At 35.5% G+C, this 19,233-nt stretch overlaps 1 protein-coding gene across 1 annotated transcript in view; it reads left to right on the forward strand.

Annotated features, from left to right (window-relative positions):
• LOC134529658 (protein transport protein Sec24A) overlaps window positions 1-19,233 on the forward strand; it is a 107,659-nt gene that overhangs the window by 50,339 nt on the left and 38,087 nt on the right. The window contains exons 9-10 of the mRNA XM_063363975.1: window positions 15,183-15,414; window positions 17,894-18,051. Of these exons, the coding sequence (XP_063220045.1) occupies window positions 15,183-15,414; window positions 17,894-18,051 (390 nt within the window). The remainder of the gene's footprint in view (window positions 1-15,182; window positions 15,415-17,893; window positions 18,052-19,233) is intronic.

The raw sequence follows: 19,233 nt of genomic DNA on the forward strand, positions 1-19,233 counted from the left end.
TTTTTATGTGAGTGTTCAATTATTCGGGTGTTTTAATTATTCTGCTGTTCAATTTTTCGGATGTTGGTCGGTCCCAATTATCACTGGCAATCTAGAGTTTATTTTATTTAAAATTTAGAGAGTTGTTAATATAGTCCAATAATAATCATTTAAACTTTCATATACAGATAACTTAATCACAATTTTAAAGATAATATTCCTACATATAGGTAGATTTATATATGAGAGTTTGACTTTGAAAGTTCAGTTCTTAATACAAAGATCCTCGTATGGTTTCAAGACCTTCCTTCTCAAAGTTGGGAATAAGCAATTTTTTGGGATACAGTATGTGACTGTGGCAAAGAAATTAAAAAAAAACTTTTGATATTTCTCTTAGTAAAAACTTTTACAGGCAAGTAACCTGTCTGTTAAATGAGTACTTACTGTCCCTTGCTAAAATAAATATAGTTTAAAAAACTAAAGAAACATGCTTTTAAAGATTATCAAACTAAAAAGTTAAATATAATTTTAAAATTTAATTTATGACAATAGTATATAAGCAATACTACTATACTATTGCTTATATACTATTGTCATAAATTAAATTTTAAAATTATTTTTAACTTTTTAGTTTGATAATCTTTAAAAGCATGTTTCTTTAGTTTTTTAAACTATATTTATTTTTAACTTTTCAGTTTGATATTCTTTAAAAGCATGTTTTTTTAGTTTTTTAAACTATATTTATGTATAATTATCATAGGGAAATGAGTTACCGACACTACCTATTACCATCTGAGATAACTATTTGGAGTTGCAACGTCACAAAGAAATGGTAAAGTCTCTCCGAATCATTTACAGTTAGATGTATGGATATAATCTTAGAATTTACCGGGGAAAAAAAACATTTTTTTTTTTTTTCGGCGTGGCCGGGAGTGGAACTCACGATTGCTGAATCCGAAAGCTGACGTCACAGAAGTTGTGCGCCTTAGACCGCTCGGCTAACGAACGTAATGAAATTGGTGGGACATTTTACAGTGATGAGCCACGCACTCTTAGTCGAAAGAGTTAAAGATGGACAGAGAAACAAACATACAGGTGAAGCTAATATAAAGCATGTAAAAAGATAACAATGGAAAATTTTTTAGTACTTCAGCAACTATAATGGCTGCACACTTACCTTTTATATTGCTTTCATGGTAAGGCAGAGAAAAAGGAATGAATTATTGTCTTTGTTGATTTTTGGGCTCTGTGAATGTTAAGTATTATTCATCTGTCTACTTGTTTTGAATTTCAGCGGTCAGTGTTTATCAGTGTTTTAAAATTAAAAAAATATATACACACATTGCTGGTGATAACTGAAAAATGACTTTACAAAGAAAGATCATATAGAAGCATGAGAATTATATGTTATATGTGATTGCCACATCTCTAAATTAAAGGGCACTGTCTATTTACACGTCAGCTCTGTGCTTTCATCCATGAATGTATTTTTCTTCGCTTCAAGCTCATGACCAGCTTCTCATCTACTCCTCTTTCGCTCTCCCTTATCAGGGTGACACACTACCACCTGGCGAACACTCGACCTGTAGGAGAATGGAATTGAGAGGTGTGTGTGTAGAGAGAGACAGTATAGATAAGCCAATAACAGCCGCTCGCAAGAAACATGTAATGCTTGTGGGCACATGGTCACCCACCCATAGTCCTGGTGCTAGTAGTGATCGGGCTGCTTGTGTGGTATGAAAATACATCATTGTTCAAGCCTGCTACTACTGTGTGTTGTCACGTGGATCACAGTAGCTGTAGAATGGCTAGACTTCTCACCCCTCGTACTGTGGAATGTGGCTGCACCCCTCCCCCCTATTCTCGGGGATTGAAGGGAGCAGTCAAGGCTAGCAGAGGGAGGGGCATTTCCTGTGCCTTCGGGCAGATAGGGACACTGGCCAAGCACCAAATATTCAGTGTGGCAAGCAGCGTGCCCGCGCCCGCATTGATGTAACATGTAAATACTAAGTTCTGAGTTTACTATTGAGCAATAAATCAGTGCAGTAAACAAATCACATTATTTTCAGTATTCTGTCACAAACATTTTGGTGACCATGACATGATTTGAAACACAGGAACAAGTGCTCATAATTTGTTCCGCAGCATGTAGCGACAGGTGTGTGCACACAGCTACATTCGTAGACATTTCGCATTGACATTTTTCATGCGTAAAAGTTAACGAGTGCATTGAAGGAAGATAACCTTGGAAACAGCTTAGTTTGGCGGTTTCCACGTGGCGTATTGTATCAAGGTTGTGTGCATGGCTATACTCGCAAACATTTTGCCTTGGTAGTCTCAGCAGCGCACCACACCGCAACAGTCGTGAGTGTGCAGGTACACTATAACAGTTCGTTATATACAAAATAAACAGATGTTCAACGCCGATTGTAATTTTGTTGTTTTTATTTTTTCATACTAGGATGCATAGACAAATTGAACCCAATGTTTCATTCACTCGTTTCACACGTACATCTGCCCGTCGAAAAACTGCTGGTAGCTCGCGCGAGGAAAATTAACGAAAAATAATATTCTTCAGTAGTCTTTGACTGCAAGTACACGAAATTAGTGCAGCCTTAAACATGACCGCACCCGGCGAAAACGAATTTCGCCCCGAGCCAAAACGCCTACGAAGGTGGCCGTAATTTCTAATTATGTCCGAACGAAATATAACAAATAATTAGGTTAATTTAAGAATAGGCCTGGCTCCGACCACCAACGTGAAATTATCTCTTCAAATGCTTCTACATCATCTGCGAGAAGCCACCGAACGCGACCTACTGGTGCAGCGATCGGCAGACGACTGGTGAAATCCTGCCACTGTCTCCTCCACGCAGGGAGTAGACGTCACATGACCTCACTGACCAATCACACGCACGCTTCATTCACGCTTACAGATACAAGCCAATCAGAGAACAAATTACAATACATGAAAAACCCTGTACACGCATAACTCGGGGCTTCCCTTGATCTGTCTCTTTTCAATTTTACATCAAAATCGGGGACTCCCATTCTCGTTCTCCCTCCCACACCGTGAGACAGCAGTTATCACTCAGTTCCCACGCAGTGGGGAATTACCATCTTTATCTCGGTTGGCGGGGAAGCACTGTTTCTTTCTCACTTACACTTACAGGCCTCTCATGCCTCTCTTTCTATCCATGAATCATTCCACACGTTAATGAACACTACAAACAGCAATTATAATACAAATTACTTTATAAAATTAAAATCATTTAGAAATAACCTGAAAAAGTAGGCCTAAACAGGCAAAAATCTAGTAAAGCGGCTCATTTGTGAATAATTACATAAAATATAGTAATGATTAAAAACGTCTCTTAAAATACAAAATACCTTCTTAAAAACATAGCAGGTGAAAATATCAACCCTAAAATATATATAACAAACGGTAAAATATCATTAGAAAGATTTTTTTTTTAAGAAATATTTACATGCATAAAAATAGTATTATTTAGCTAGGAGGGCAGGGTTCTGCAATGTTACATAACCCCCCCCCCCCCCCCAACTTTTCAATTAAATTAACACTACATTTAATTTAAAAGTTACAAAATGTAAACTAACTTGTACAAAATAAATACAAAACATTCTGAGAGATAAATGCATCCAGTAGTTATTACCCTTGTTTATATAGAAATTCAAAAAAAAAACTGTTACTTAAAAACTGCAATAACATAATTTCCTTGTTAAAAAGCCAAAAATTTTAAAACATATCTCTTACTACAAAGTGTCAACAACTCTCCACAAATGGTTATCTCCCTCTCATTAGTGCAAAATACAAATAACTTTGAAACTGGTTTCTCTATAAGCTTCAAGCAGACACCCCCTGGTCAACGAAGAATCTTCAATAACAACAAAAAAAACTCTGAACAACTTACTTTCACAGCCGTGGAACCCTCAACACCAGCTGCAATAAACTCCATAACTACCACAACGACGACGACAAATCTTCAACTCCAGGAATTGCGTCTCCATGACCACCTTAACGACGAATACAAAAACTTCAAAACCTCAAAGACGACGACAAATAACCTAAAAACAAATTATCTCCTTTAAAACCCTTTAAAATCCACAGTTACCATTATTCTCTGCTGCTTCTGACAAACTCCTCAAATCTCAAGGAACAACCACTTTAACCCACAAATCAAATCAACCAATATCTCCATTCTTCATATCTGCACTAACAAAAACTTGACAACACTATCACTTCAAAAATGGTGACACAAAATTTTCCTAAATTCCATCAGAAAAAAAAACAACTTTCAAAATTTTAAGACTCTTACAATACCTCTATTATTAACTTCAACCTCTGGATATCACTTATTTCAAAATTAGAACTAGACTGCTCAACCATGATAACCCATGAACTACCATTTCTAATATAGATGCATCAACTCCTAAGACACAGTAATTCACATAGTAAACTTTCCACAACAAATACAATTCTAAAAAAAATTAAATTAAGTATGTGAAACTTTAAAAACTTTTTTATAACCCACTACATCATCACTTATCATGTTCTAATTTTCTTATTAAAATGTTACACAACCTTATAATATTTACATCAAAATACACCCAAACTTAATTCTGTTATCAACACACTGCATTTCCTGTTGTTGACATTATTCACTTATATTTCCTAGTATCATTAACTATAATATAAAAAACAAACAAAAACATTGTTATCATCAGACATAAAAAATACACACAGTTCCTTTCCTTCCAACTCTTTTCTCCATCATGCCTAACTCCCGAGCTAGCCGAAAGGTAAGGGGCGCCCAACTACAACCCTTTTAGCTGCTAGTCAGCTCGGCTAACCTATTACACATAAACAATAACCACAACTTTTCCTCCCGACTTCTTTCTTCCTTATTCCTAGCTCCTGAGCTAGCCGAAAGGTAAGGGACGCTCAATTACAACCCTTTTAGCTGCTAGTCAGCTCGGCTAACCTTTTACCAAATTTAAAAAATAAAAATACACAAAGCTATACACAAATATACACAGTACTTGTCATTACACATCAAAATTTAAGCTTTACATACCTCAAATAAATTTCTACAAACAGGTTGACCATTCTATTCATGGTATGACAAACACTTCATTAAGATACAGTCGTATGCTTCTATTCTTCAAAAACAGATTACATGAACCAATGCCCTTCCTTAGGTTTCAAACCATACTTCCCCTCTCGGCAACAACAGCACATAAAATTAACCTTGATGAGGGGTGGGAGCAACCAAGGAGAAGGGACGCACCCTTGCAAAATAAAAAAACATCGGACTCCATGCCGGAAACATATTTAAAGTTAACCTCCTGGCCCCCCAGCTGCCTCACAAACCACATTACACAAAAACAAAACATTTGCTGCTTATTTAGGGCAATACAAAAAATTCACCTTAACTGGCCATCATGAACACACAACTGCTTCTGCATCTTCAAAACTCGACGACTGTTATTCATTAACTTTTAGTATTACATTTCATACCTTTAATATAGGATGTTGTCACCCTGTCATTCAATCCAAAACAAACAATTAGCATTACCAATATGTGGCACTTTCATTTAAAATATTAAACGTTTTCAAAAATTATATCATTTTCCGAAAACATAACTCGTAATAAATTTCAGTTAACATCTTCCCATGACACAACATTAAATAAACCAAACATTAGCCAAGCGCAATGAAATTCTCACAATGTAAAGCATTTCTTCTCATAATATTTAGTAACTGTCTACTTTAAAGGTATTTATACCATTATTAACATTATTGTTTCAAAACAGAAAATATTCACATTAACATAGTTATTTATCTTCCTTCTCTTTAAGAATCTGGTAATAATTTGCTGTCATAAATCTTATTTGTGCATTCCTATATTATCCTATCATTATTCTTCAAAAAATACAAAAACCCTTAAATACAAAACATTATTGAAAAGTACACAATGCAAAGAATAAACAAAATACTGAAAAACAAAAAAAAAATGGGCAAAAAATGCAAAAAATTTAAAAAACATAAAACACGACAAAACTAGTCTTGACTACACCCCTACATCTTGGCAGTGGGCCATACAAGTCTACACACACAGTTTCAAGATGTTGCATTACCCCTGTACATTTACTACTCATTTCTTCTGTCTTTGCACATACCACAAAACTGCTTACTATCTTGGCTACAGTTCTGTACACATGTTTCCACACAAAAAACCTCTGATCATGTTGCACAGCTTTTTCCACTTCATGTTCCACAGGGATCAGTGAAAATTTTTTAGTTTGTACACTATTCGGCATACACAACACACATCTTGGTACTTTACTGCTTACACTTGGAAAAAATCTCCTTTTTAACATTTCTCCGCAATCTGCAAAATTCAATTCACTGATTACTTTCTCAGCAAATGCATCTTTAAGTGAATCGGAGAATGCTTTCATTTCAATCTCTACTTTCTTCATTTGTTTACACAAAATCCTGTTCACATGTACATTAACTCTCATTTTACAAAATGTTTTCTCTACATTATCCGAACATTCCCTTTTTACTTCATCCTGAAACAATTCAAATATGTTTTCAATGTTTATTTTTATTTTTTCATTTAGGCCTACATCATGCCCAACAAATTCAATATTTTCTTTTGACACTATCACTTTCATTTCACAAGTTCCTAAACTAGTTAGTTCCCTTTCCACTTGCATTTCTGCCACATTATTTGCACACCCATCTACTTTGTTTGTACACGTGGCTACCTGATTATTCATTTTAATTTCAAAGTCATCAAATTTGTTCTCCACCCTGCCAAATTCCTGTCGCAACTGTGTACCTATTTCGTTCCTAAACTTCGCAATCTCTTGTGAATTTCCCTCTATTTTGTGAGTTGCCTGATCTATTTTGTTGTTGATTTCATTTTGTCCCTGAACAAGCTCATTCTGTCCCTGAGCCATTTCCTGTATTATTTCCTCTGTTATGACCCTATATCCCTGTTCAATTATCTTAGTAAGATCCTGTTGTCCCTGTTCAATTTTCTGTGTCATGTCCCGCATCATTTCCTGACTGTTTTGTTTCATTTCCTGGTTCATTCCTTGCATCATTTCCATTAATTTCTGTAACATATCTGACCCCCCCATCACCCCAACTGGGCTACTAATCGTCATAATGTAATATACAAATTACAAAAATTTTAACACAAATCTTAGTTGAATATTCAACACAAAAGAAAAACAATGCATACAATTAATTTATTTCCATTTTTTGACTTGCTATTTTCGGCGATTCATCCTACGATGTCCCGCGAAGTGACGATCTCGATGTCTGGTAATGAGGTCCTGAAGTCCCTCGTTGAGACAAGCCTGAAGTTCCATGGTGCCTTGGGTCGCTCTGTCCCTCGATGTACCGCTTTCCGCCGTTTCTCTGGAACACTTCACTCGCTGAAACCGTAGACTCTTGCCGCATTCGCCGCTCAGCTGCGCCGACAGTTCTGGATACACTCGCCGTTTTCTTCCCAGCTGTTCAATATTAGTCGTAAATTTTTTGTCCTTCGAGGTTATTGTAGTCACCAACTGTTTTAAGAATGCTTATATTTTTTATTTATTGCCGAAAATGTCCGTCTCAATCTCAGGGTCGTGTCCAAATTCAAGCCGCGCGGCCGTGCGCCAAATATAACGGTTCGTTATATACAAAATAAACAGATGTTCAACGCCGATTGTAATTTTGTTGTTTTTATTTTTTCATACTAGGATGCATAGACAAATTGAACCCAATGTTTCATTCACTCGTTTCACACGTACATCTGCCCGTCGAAAAACTGCTGGTAGCTCGCGCGAGGAAAATTAACGAAAAATAATATTCTTCAGTAGTCTTTGACTGCAAGTACACGAAATTAGTGCAGTCTTAAACATGACCGCACCCGGCGAAAACGAATTTCGCCCCAAGCCAAAACGCCTACGAAGGTGGCCGTAATTTCTAATTATGTCCGAACGAAATATAACAAATAATTAGGTTAATTTAAGAATAGGCCTGGCTCCGACCACCAACGTGAAATTATCTCTTCAAATGCTTCTACATCATCTGCGAGAAGCCACCGAACGCGACCTACTGGTGCAGCGATCGGCAGACGACTGGTGAAATCCTGCCACTGTCTCCTCCACGCAGGGAGTAGACGTCACATGACCTCACTGACCAATCACACGCACGCTTCATTCACGCTTACAGATACAAGCCAATCAGAGAACAAATTACAATACATGAAAAACCCTGTACACGCATAACTCGGGGCTTCCCTTGATCTGTCTCTTTTCAATTTTACATCAAAATCGGGGACTCCCATTCTCGTTCTCCCTCCCACACCGTGAGACAGCAGTTATCACTCAGTTCCCACGCAGTGGGGAATTACCATCTTTATCTCGGTTGGCGGGGAAGCACTGTTTCTTTCTCACTTACACTTACAGGCCTCTCATGCCTCTCTTTCTATCCATGAATCATTCCACACGTTAATGAACACTACAAACAGCAATTATAATACAAATTACTTTACAAAATTAAAATCATTTAGAAATAACCTGAAAAAGTAGGCCTAAACAGGCAAAAATCTAGTACAGCGGCTCATTTGTGAATAATTACATAAAATATAGTAATGATTAAAAACGTCTCTTAAAATACAAAATACCTTCTTAAAAACATATCAAGTGAAAATATCAACCCTAAAATATATAACAAACGGTAAAATATCATTAGAAAGGTTTTTTTTAAGAAATATTTACATGCATAAAAATAGTATTATTTAGCTAGGAGGTCAGGGTTCTGCAATGTTACAACACTTGTAAACATTTTCGCATGGTGAAGCGTAGTGTTGGCACGAAAATTGGTGAGAATGAGCACGGGCTATTCTCAATGACAGTCTTAGTTGACAGAAGCAGTTGCTGTGGAGCTATTAAGCACATCATCACAAGAAGTGTGCAGAGTGTGTGTCAGTTTCCTGTCATCCTATGGCTTCTGTCATTACCTTCATGTTTCTTGTCCTTGTTATATTAATTTGTTTGGTTACAGTTAGAAGTTAAGATGGCATTAGAAGGAGAGAACCAGGCTCTTGTAACCAAGCGAGCAACACTTAGAGATGCTTGACAAGATTGTCAACATATGTAAAATACTTATTTTTTCAGAACAAAAAGCAGTACCTGTGAATTGTAATATACAGTTCACCCCATACTTGGAACACGTTTCTTCAGAAACATTTTGTCATTCAATATATCACAAAAGCAGCTGTCTTCTGTGTTGTTATGATAAAGGCTACAGTTGAACTTTGAACTTTTTGGATACAATCTTGCAAACAAGACCGATTCAGGTGATGCGACAGGCCATGGGTGTTTTTATCAACAAACAGGCCACTACCAGTCACCTTTTCACCATGGCTAATGTCAAAATCCTCAATGGCATTTTTCTTATTTTGAAAACTTTAATTCATAACCACTTTCCCAGAGTATCTGCTATAAAATGTTAGCAACCGTTGTTATTGCTTAAGTATATTTCTTTCATTTATTTTTGTACTTAAATGAGGTTGTCAGACTTGTCCTACATGCAACTTCCCAACAATTAGATTCTCTACAATTTTTTCATATATATTAAAACAGAGGTTTTGTCATTTATTTACTGGTACTGGAAGATTTTTGAGAAACACAGTTTTCATTTCTTGCAAGCAGAAATGTTGTTCCAAATTAGGGAATTCTCCAGCAACACAGTTGTAATTGTGGTCAGTCCCTGATGTATGGAGTTTACTGTGCTGGAGTTTATCTGGGATTATAATATTTTTTCTATGCTCCTTTTTTTGGACTGAACGTTCTTTATGATACATGTGGGCCTTAATAAAGTTTATAGGGCTAAAGTTTGAAAATCATTTGAGCATAAAAGAATGATCCTTATCAATTCATTTGAAATAAAATAATTCACACACGTCACTTCTCCAGATCACCTACTTTCAAAGACACATTTATGCATTAAATAAATACATATTTGTAGACAATGTCATGCCAGTTAAGTATTAACGTTGTGTGAAAGACTAACAGTTATGTAGTACAATAGTTCTGTCACATTCCTGCACTCTAAAAATTGGGACAAAATTTTCATTAGTTTTCTATATTTTCTCTATAAAAGTAACTTCGCATTGGCTGTCATTTGGTGTAGTGTTCAAAGATATGGACCGTTATAACTTAAGTTTCAACTCTTAAATCTTCACGTGCATTGATTGGTATTTTTTTTCTGAGCACTCCTTGATGCACATCTTTGATTGCAGCTCAAAGGTGAAGTTGTTTGATACCAACTTTCATAGGTCTAGAGAACAAGGGGCTTCTTATGTTTAAAATATTATGTGAAGATCTGAATCATTCATAAGTAAATTATCAGTATAATTTTTTGTGATTTTAACATTCAAGCCATATTGAACGCCCAACAACTGCACTCAAAAAAAAGTTTCTTGGCGTTCACAAAATTTTGATCCTACCAAATATTTTGTGTTAAAAACCAAATTATTTTTAGTGACCACGAAGTTACTTATTAACAACAAAAAAATTTTGTTATATATAAATTATTTTAAGATTAGAAAATATTTTGACATTTGGTCTACGTTTACAAAATTATTGTGGCAGCCTTCAAACTATCTTTTTATGTCATGCAATTTACTGCTGTCACAATGTCCTGAAATGTTTAATATATTACATTAAGTTATCTTACGGAAGTGTTCTACATCTAAATTCTAAAAAGTGGAATTTTTTCTATACTAAGGTTTAGATTTCTAGTTCCCTTCGATCAAAGTATTGAAGGCTAAGGCCAATTTCTTTAAAACTTTGTAATTGCCAGTGATTATGTTCCTACACAATTTTTTTTTTTAATTTGCAGATTGTATTGTTACTTCACACATTTTGGCTGGTTTGGATATCACTTGAAAATGCAATACACCCATATTCCCACAGTGGAACTAAACTACATGATACTCAGGTTGATTAGCGAGGGTGAGTGTGATAGGGGATAATTTTTTAACCCGTATTACTGGTGACCAGCATACAATTTGCAATAAATTATTCTAAAAATTTATTTTGATACTAACATATGAATAATCTAGTGTACTGTAAACTAAGGGATTTGTTTAGGATAAAACATTGCGCACATACTATCATCATACGTAATTGTAGGTCAAACGTATAGCTATTGCAGATTTCGCTCACAGAAAGTAATATGCTAGCTACAATGCATTGGTTTTCAATCATATTAGTATTCACAGAAATCATGTGATGTAATTATTTTTGCATGGAATGTTTGCAAAGAAATGTGTGATAGGTTGATTTACATAGACTCCGTTTTAGTTGTTACACGCAAAACCTTTTTAATTTTGCACATTTCATATAAATGCATCTGAGAAAGTTATAGCTTAGACAGATGCGATTTTGATATTGTGCTTCAATAGACTTTTTCCATAAGTATGACTAACAAATTTCACTTTTTTATCAATAAATTGGCCTTGTGGTGATGTAATAATTGTAAAAAAAAAAAATTTGTTATCTTATTTAGTGAGGAAATAATCTTGGTAGTAGTTATGGTGGAATTTGAAATAAAAGAAAGGGAAATGTGCTAAAAATTAAAACAATCTTTACATTGTGTTGAAAACACCTGATACCTTTCTTTTAAATTATATATTTGTCTACTTAATGCATTCTGCAGAATTCAGAATGAAACTATCAGTCTGTGGAGCAGAAATCCGGACAAGTTTCAGCAGCTAAATCCGGCACCAGTGTTGTAATTTGCTGAACCCGGTGGAGTACGTGCTCCCACATAGGCTGAGCCTCCACCGACACGCCACGAGCTCCCTAGAGCCATCGGGAAAAGGATGCACCATTTGAATGCAAGTTGAACGTGTTTGGAGAGGAGCTGCAATGAGATGTTGAGGCAACCCATTCCAGCATCACTGCCACCCACTAGACACCTGTGGTTGACTCAAGGCAGCACTAGTACTAATTTTTAGCAGCTCTTGCAGGTTTAAAACTGTTTGCTCCGGCTAGAACTAACCATCAGTGCCGTTGTACCTCGGCGCGAGTGTGCCTGACCCTGCCAACGCTTTTTCAGTCCTCTCCTTTCCCCACTAGCCTTTGGCTCTTCATGGTGAGACAGGCCTTTAGGACCCGACAGCCACCAAGGCTCATAAGTCGAACCTCTCAAAGGTTTCAACCGTCTGCTGTTGCCCGTCCACCATTTCTGGTACCCTTTCAGACAACTGAGGATTCCTGAGCAGGGTTATGCCCGGTAGGGTCCTTGGTAACACCACCGGTGCAAAGTGGAGGCAGAGGATTGCCATGAGTGTCGATAGGCTACATATTCGTATCATACACTCTTTGCATGAACCAGTTGGATCATGATTCGGATAACTAGGGATGGCAACATCTCTGACACCTCAAACAACAGGAAAATTAATCAGAGCTTTTTTTTATAATTTTTTTAGGAATTTATAATCCTGGCACACATGTTTGCCCGCTCACATCTTAATTATTGTCTGCTGGTTTGGTTCCCTGAATTATGATGGTGAGATGTTCTTTTACACCAAGCCTCCATTAACAAGATAAAATTTTTTTAAATGAATAACATTCTACAAGCTTTAAAATTAACTTAAGTAGTTTTTTTTTTTCCACACAGTTATATTTGCTTTCCATCAAATTAAATCTCCAAAAGATAAACATTTTGCGTTCTTTATCAATGAGGTGTGATAAAAAAATATGGTGAATGAATTTTTATAGCAGCAACTGCTGACACTGCATCTATTTGAAGTAATACGCCAGATATCCTGATCTGTTGAGATAGTCATTGTCAATTTTCAATAAATTGTGTCTAGTCAGTCTGCTTCCTGAGCTGGAAGAGTGAGGTCATGTTTACAGTGTCTTGTCACGTGTCCTAGATTTCAAACAATGCATTAGTATGAAGTTTTGTTTTTATTTACAAAAAAGTGCCAAAGAAGCTCATGAAATGTAAAAATCAGTGTATGGAGATAATGTGGTGACTGAAGAATGTTTAAAAGTAGTATAAATGTGGCAAAAATAATTAGTTTAAACAAGTGATTTACTATTTTAAAGCTTACCGAAGAACTGAACATCTTGTATGGGTCTGCTCAAAGAATTTTAACTGATAATTTGCAAATGATATGAGTGACTGCAAAATTTGTTCCCATATTTTTGACTGACGAACAGAAGGAAAATCCTGTCAGTTTGCACGGAATTGCAGGATCGTCTTGATGCAGATCTGAGCTTGATGGCAAAATTATTACTTTAGAGGTGAAAGTTGGGTTATAGCTATGATCCTGAGATGAGTGGCTCTACTCACCCTAAGAAGGAAAGTCCGTCAAAGTCCAATGTCAAGGTCATGCACTTTTTTTTTTTTTTCCTTTGGTAAGGGCATAGTATGAGTTTGTTCAGAGGTGAACACCTGTAATCTACAAATGTTACAAGGGCGTACTTCAATGTTTGCGAAATGATATACGGAGAAAGAGACCGAAAAAATGGGCCGATAGCTTCCTCCATCGCGAAAACAAGCAGTGCCATACCTCACTTCTGATCTGCGAGGTTTTGGCCGGATGAAAGGTTCCTGTCTGTCCACATCCTCCTTACTCTCCAAATTTAGCACCATATGGATTCTGGCTCTTCCCAAAAATAAAAACCATGTTAAAAGGAAAACATTTTAACACGATTCCCAACCTTGATGGAACAGTTGAAGGCCCTTCCAAAAGAAGCCTTCCAGAAATGCTTCCTATCAAGAAATCAACGTTGGGATAAGTGCATCCTTAGCCAAGGAGAGTATTTTGAAGGAGATTAGTTCTTATTTGATGTAAGCTTATTAGTTTGTTCATAATAAAATTATTCACATTATATTTGATCACTTCTTGTAATGTAGTTTTGCAATTGATATTGTATTATAATATATGTAGATACCATTTTTTATGAGCTTTGCATTATTTTCTACTGCTGTTACTAGCGATAACCTGTAGCACTATGTGAATTACTTTATTGTAATGATATTTTTAAAATAAATTAGTAAATATGTGAAATAACTGGTGAAAATAACACCACTTTATGCTAATAACAACACCACTTTGTGTCATAAAATTAAACCACAAATGCATGTCTTTAAATGCTCTAAGGTTCTGGAATAAGTTCATAAAAATACTGTGTTAAAAAAACTTAGGATGGTAAAACATTTGCTGCAAAAAAATAGATGATGTTTGCTGTTTGTCACCTTGAGGTCTGAGCAAGTAGTTTTCACAGCTACTGGTCGCAGGAAGTTTTGACAAAGTGGTTCCTGGTTAAAAGAACTAATTGTAAGTGTTAAAGCAGGCATGACTGATAAGATTGGGGGAAATTGGTGGTGTGGAAGATGGGTGGTGGTGAGTTCGGTATAAGGCTAAAATGGCTAAAGTGGAGTTGCAAGATCCAAACTTGGCTCTACCTAAATAATGTTAAGTTTTTTTCGTCTACACACAGGTTAATAACCTGTTTGTCACCGGTTTTCCAGCAATAATTTACCTACCTTTAAAATTATTTTTTCATTGTGAAACTAACTTACAGGGTTGTTGCACCCTGAACCACACCTTGTAATTAAGACCATAAACCAGTTCCTGTCAAAGGGCAAGAAACCAACTACCAAATATCCTCAATGGTTCTCAAAAGCATATAAAATTTGAATGGCACATGCAGGGCCGCCAGCCAGCTTCGAACCTGGCTTGTGTCGCGGTCCCGTCTGTTCGTAACACTGTTTTACTTTTCTAGGAAACAAGTTATACATTGTAAAGTAAGAGTTACAAACACAAGAAGCATATATATTTTTTTCTGTATTGAAAAATTTGTTCTGATACATTCTAATTTTCTTATAAGAACTTACGAATTCAGTTTCATCAACATGCATTTACTTACATAAAATAATCACACCAAACCAGGGTACATCCTTAAGGATATGCATTGAAACAAAAAGACTTTTGTTACAATAAAATCACGGGCAGTAGGTTACATTTCTTAAATATTTGATTAAATTAGTTAAAACATTGCACAGTGCATAGTGATTGGGTATTACAATGATGAAACAATTTTAATGTGTGATATTTGTGGAATTATTGGTGTTTGTAACTCTTTTTCAGCTCCGCCCACCACAACCTGCAGTGTACTTATTTCTGTTGGATGTGTCCCAAATGGCCGTGGAAAGTGGTTATTTGGCAACATTTACAAAATGTTTAGTTGATAACTTGGACAAGCTGCCAGGAGATGGACGTACTCAAGTTGGCTTCATTGCATACAACAGCAATGTTCATTTTTATAATCTGGCGGAGGGTTTGAGTCAACCACAGCAGATGGTCATAGTTGATATTGATGGTGAGTTTATGTACTATTATTAATCTTTAATTATTTTCTTGGTAATGGTATTTTAACTTATTTTTTTGCAAAATAAAAATAGTATTCAGTTTGAAAATTAGGGGAAAAAAATGCATTTAAAATCTGGCAGAGGGTTTGAGTCAACCACATCAGATGGTTATAGTTGAATATTGATGGTTAGTTCATGTATTATTAATCATTTTCTTGGTAATGGTATTTTAACATTTTTGTAAAAAAAATAGTACTCAATTCAAAAATTAGGAAAAAAAATTGCATTTAAAGTGGAAGTTAAAAAAAAATAGCATCTACTGCAGGTTGTGAATTTTTCTGGCCCCTATCTATAAGGAGAAATAGGACAGTGAGTTAATTGCACAGTTAATGAAGTGATGTTTTTTTTATGTGGTTCAGTCCCCACATCTTCCCAATTTTATTTGTGTTATTTATAAAACTGTCCAAACTGTATTAAGGTGATTTATCAATTTATTTGAGGACATGTTTATGAATTTTTCATGTCGTGTTGACAGCTGATAAATGGGAGATGGACGTGTACATTTTAAGTCAGAGAAATTTGAGAAGGAATCAGCTATAACCTATTGTAAGGAACCATCCAAAAATTTGCCTGGAGTGATTTCAGGAAAATATAGAATAATGAAATCATGATTAGTAGACGGGGACTCAAATCCGGGTCCTCATGAATGTCAGTTCAATATTTTACCGTTAGGGCCATTTTATTTGGTATATTTATAATTACTAAACCATCTGCTTGCTTGTTTTTGCTAGATGAAACAGCAATAAAAGAGAGAAGTTTTTGATTATGTTAATACAAAGTACTATATACTACAGTTTGTAGTATCCAAATTAAAAAATAATTTTTTTTTTTAAAGTATTTTGTTTCAATTTCCGATTGGCATCATTTAGGATGTCCTCACTGTTCACTAATTTTTGTTTTGTTTGTTATTAATAAAATTTGAAGCTTGGTACGAAAGCACAGAAAAATAAATTAGGTATATAGCTGCTCATCTGTGGCCAGAACAACTTTGTTAGCCAATCGTGAATATTCAGCAACTTTTAGTTATAGTATTTGGCTCCCTTTCTAAGTTTTCTGCACTTAATTTGTCAATCCAGACTTAGTAAAAAAAAAAAGCTGATTGTGAAGCATGGTGCGTTCCCAAAAAGTTCATTGTAATCGCTGGCATTGAATCATGAAAGATAAAGAAGGTGGGTGTCTTGTCTTAAGTCATATCTTGAAACAGGAATATGAAATCTATCCCATTCAGATTGGCTGAAATACTTTGTAGGTAAACAAAGCCTGTGATGATCCTTGACAGGTTTACATCCTTATTTTTTTTCTCATGTTGTTCATTCCTCATCTGTTGCCTTGGCATCTTAATGGTCAGATCTCTCTTCTCACCAAGGCTATCATGTTGTGATTGCTAGTGGGAAACATACCTACTAGACATGGTTTTGAGTATATGAAATTTTTTGGGGCACTCATTTTCCCCCAACACATTCTGTCACTGCTTTATTTCACTGTTGACTTCACTTCTGTGGTTAATGACCTTAATGTTGACAGGACGTTAAATTCAAATACATCCTCATTTTGCATTGTTTGATTGAAGGGTAAACAGCTCTTACTCGTTGCTCACAATTGAGGGAATTTTGAAAGGTTAGGCCAATATTAGCATTGCTTTTAAAACAAAGTATCAGTTCTGTAATTAATTTTTAATACTCGTTATTGGTACTGCACAAAAACAAAAAAGTCGAATAAATTTTTATCTAGGGTTGCTTTTGAAGCAGTTTTTTTCAGCATGTACAGTTTGTAAAATGACCTCCTCTTAGTTAAAAGTTGATGTCCAGGGAGGTCGTGGGGTTGTTGTTATTAACATCATCGGTCGGTTACGTAGTGCACCACTGCGCGGAAGGGCATGGGGACCCAGCAAAGACTCGGTTACAGAACCACGACATGATCTGTGTGGAAAACAAGACTTGCTTACCTTTTCTGCTCTATTCAACCACAGGATCTGGCCTGCTCTAAACATTGGGCACTGGTTAGCTAGTATTTGGCGCAGACTTAAATTTTGGGATGTAAAGATAAAAGTTTGTCCATGAACGATGGTGCTTTTTTTATTAGTAACTTTTAAAACATATTTGAGTTACATTTGAATATTTTTCCATCATTACTGATAAAAGTATTGATTAATTGTTGGCTAGCCTTGTTCTTTTGAAACAAAGTACTTTATATTATTTAATGGCATAATTTGTGTGCAATAATAGCTTTGTGCTTCACATGAATATGTTCAAGTGCACTTTTTGATAGAATAGACAATGTTAGAATTTCAGTTTTGCATGATAAAATCATCAAAAAACTACTCTTTACCTGTAGCTTGCTTTTTAAGTGTATTTAGTTTTTGTTATTCATGTACTAACTACATAATTCACTTTAGGTGATGATTTTAATGTAGCAATGATTATTTTGCAGATGTGTTTGTGCCATGTCCTGACAACTTGCTGGTTAATTTGTCAGAATGTGTTGAACTGGTGAAAGATCTTTTGGCTCAACTGCCAGCTATGTTTGCTGGCTCACATGACAGCAAATCAGCATTGGGAGCAGCTCTGCAAGCAGCATATAAATTAATGGTACAGTACTAGTAATATTGATAGTCTGTGCTTTCAAAACATTCTTATTCTTTACTTTTTGATGATTATTTTTTTGTAGTTTGAATGTTAAACATAAGTATTTATGGGATAGTATCAAGTCACAAAAATGTGTGAGAAAAAAATTGTTTCAATAAAATAATGTTGCTACAGTGACCAAATTTGCGGTAGTTGTAGAACTTCAGTCAATTGAACATAATTTAGATGCTAAGTGTTTCATCTTAAATACTGTAGCCTAGCCCCTACCAGTAATAACACTTTAACTAAGAATTTGTTATGTTGCTGGTAATTATTTAATAATTTTTACTTATTATGCTTAGGCATTTAAGGTATTTATGTTTAAGCGTAAATATTAATTAATAATTTATTTTTGTTAGGTTATACTTAAAGTTGAAAATTATTATTTTTTCATTTGCTCGGTTAGTTAAAGTTAACATGTATATTAATTATTTTTTTTTTACATTTTCAAAGCATCTTCTGGTTTACTGTATTGTAAAATTCTATAAGCATAAAGAAAGAAAGAGAGACATTGGTCAGACATGAGTGAGACAGTCTGTCTCAGGTAAGGTATTTTCACGTCTCAAGTTAGTGCTTTGCTGGGAAAATCCAGCAGGTAGGCGCACCAATAGACCAGAATGTTCGCTGGGCACTGTCACGCCAGCAGTGAATTTTTCTATATGTAATGTACCTGGTTCTGTATTGCGATTGGTCGGTTGACACACAGATTTGCTTCCCTTTGTTTTCACCTTTGTAAGGGGAGACAACTTTATTGAACAACTAGTTGTCGTTATATTGTCGCCGCGTGCAGCCTTGTCGACTGCAACTTGGCCGAATTTGATGTTAAGAGTGACAGAAAAATATCACGCCTACTGGTCAGGGTCAAAACGAGTTCTTAACTTTTTTTTTTATCCTTTTGGACTTTTACAACTAGAAATTTGATGCCATGCATTGGCATTGGACCAGGATGACTGTGGTCAGCCCCCCGGACATGAGCTCGGAATCGCATACCTTAGTTAAAAAAAATAAACTAAGGGACTTTAATTTATTTTATAATCGAACAACGTATTACAGTGAATATGTGTGGAAACTCAGCTGGACATGCAAGTTGTGATAAGCATTTTGTTTTTGAAAAAAAAAAGATTAATCAAAAATTCTTTTATTTTA

The sequence above is a fragment of the Bacillus rossius genome, chromosome 2, assembly GCF_032445375.1.
Source record: "Bacillus rossius redtenbacheri isolate Brsri chromosome 2, Brsri_v3, whole genome shotgun sequence".
NCBI classification, from domain to species: domain Eukaryota; kingdom Metazoa; phylum Arthropoda; class Insecta; order Phasmatodea; family Bacillidae; genus Bacillus; species Bacillus rossius.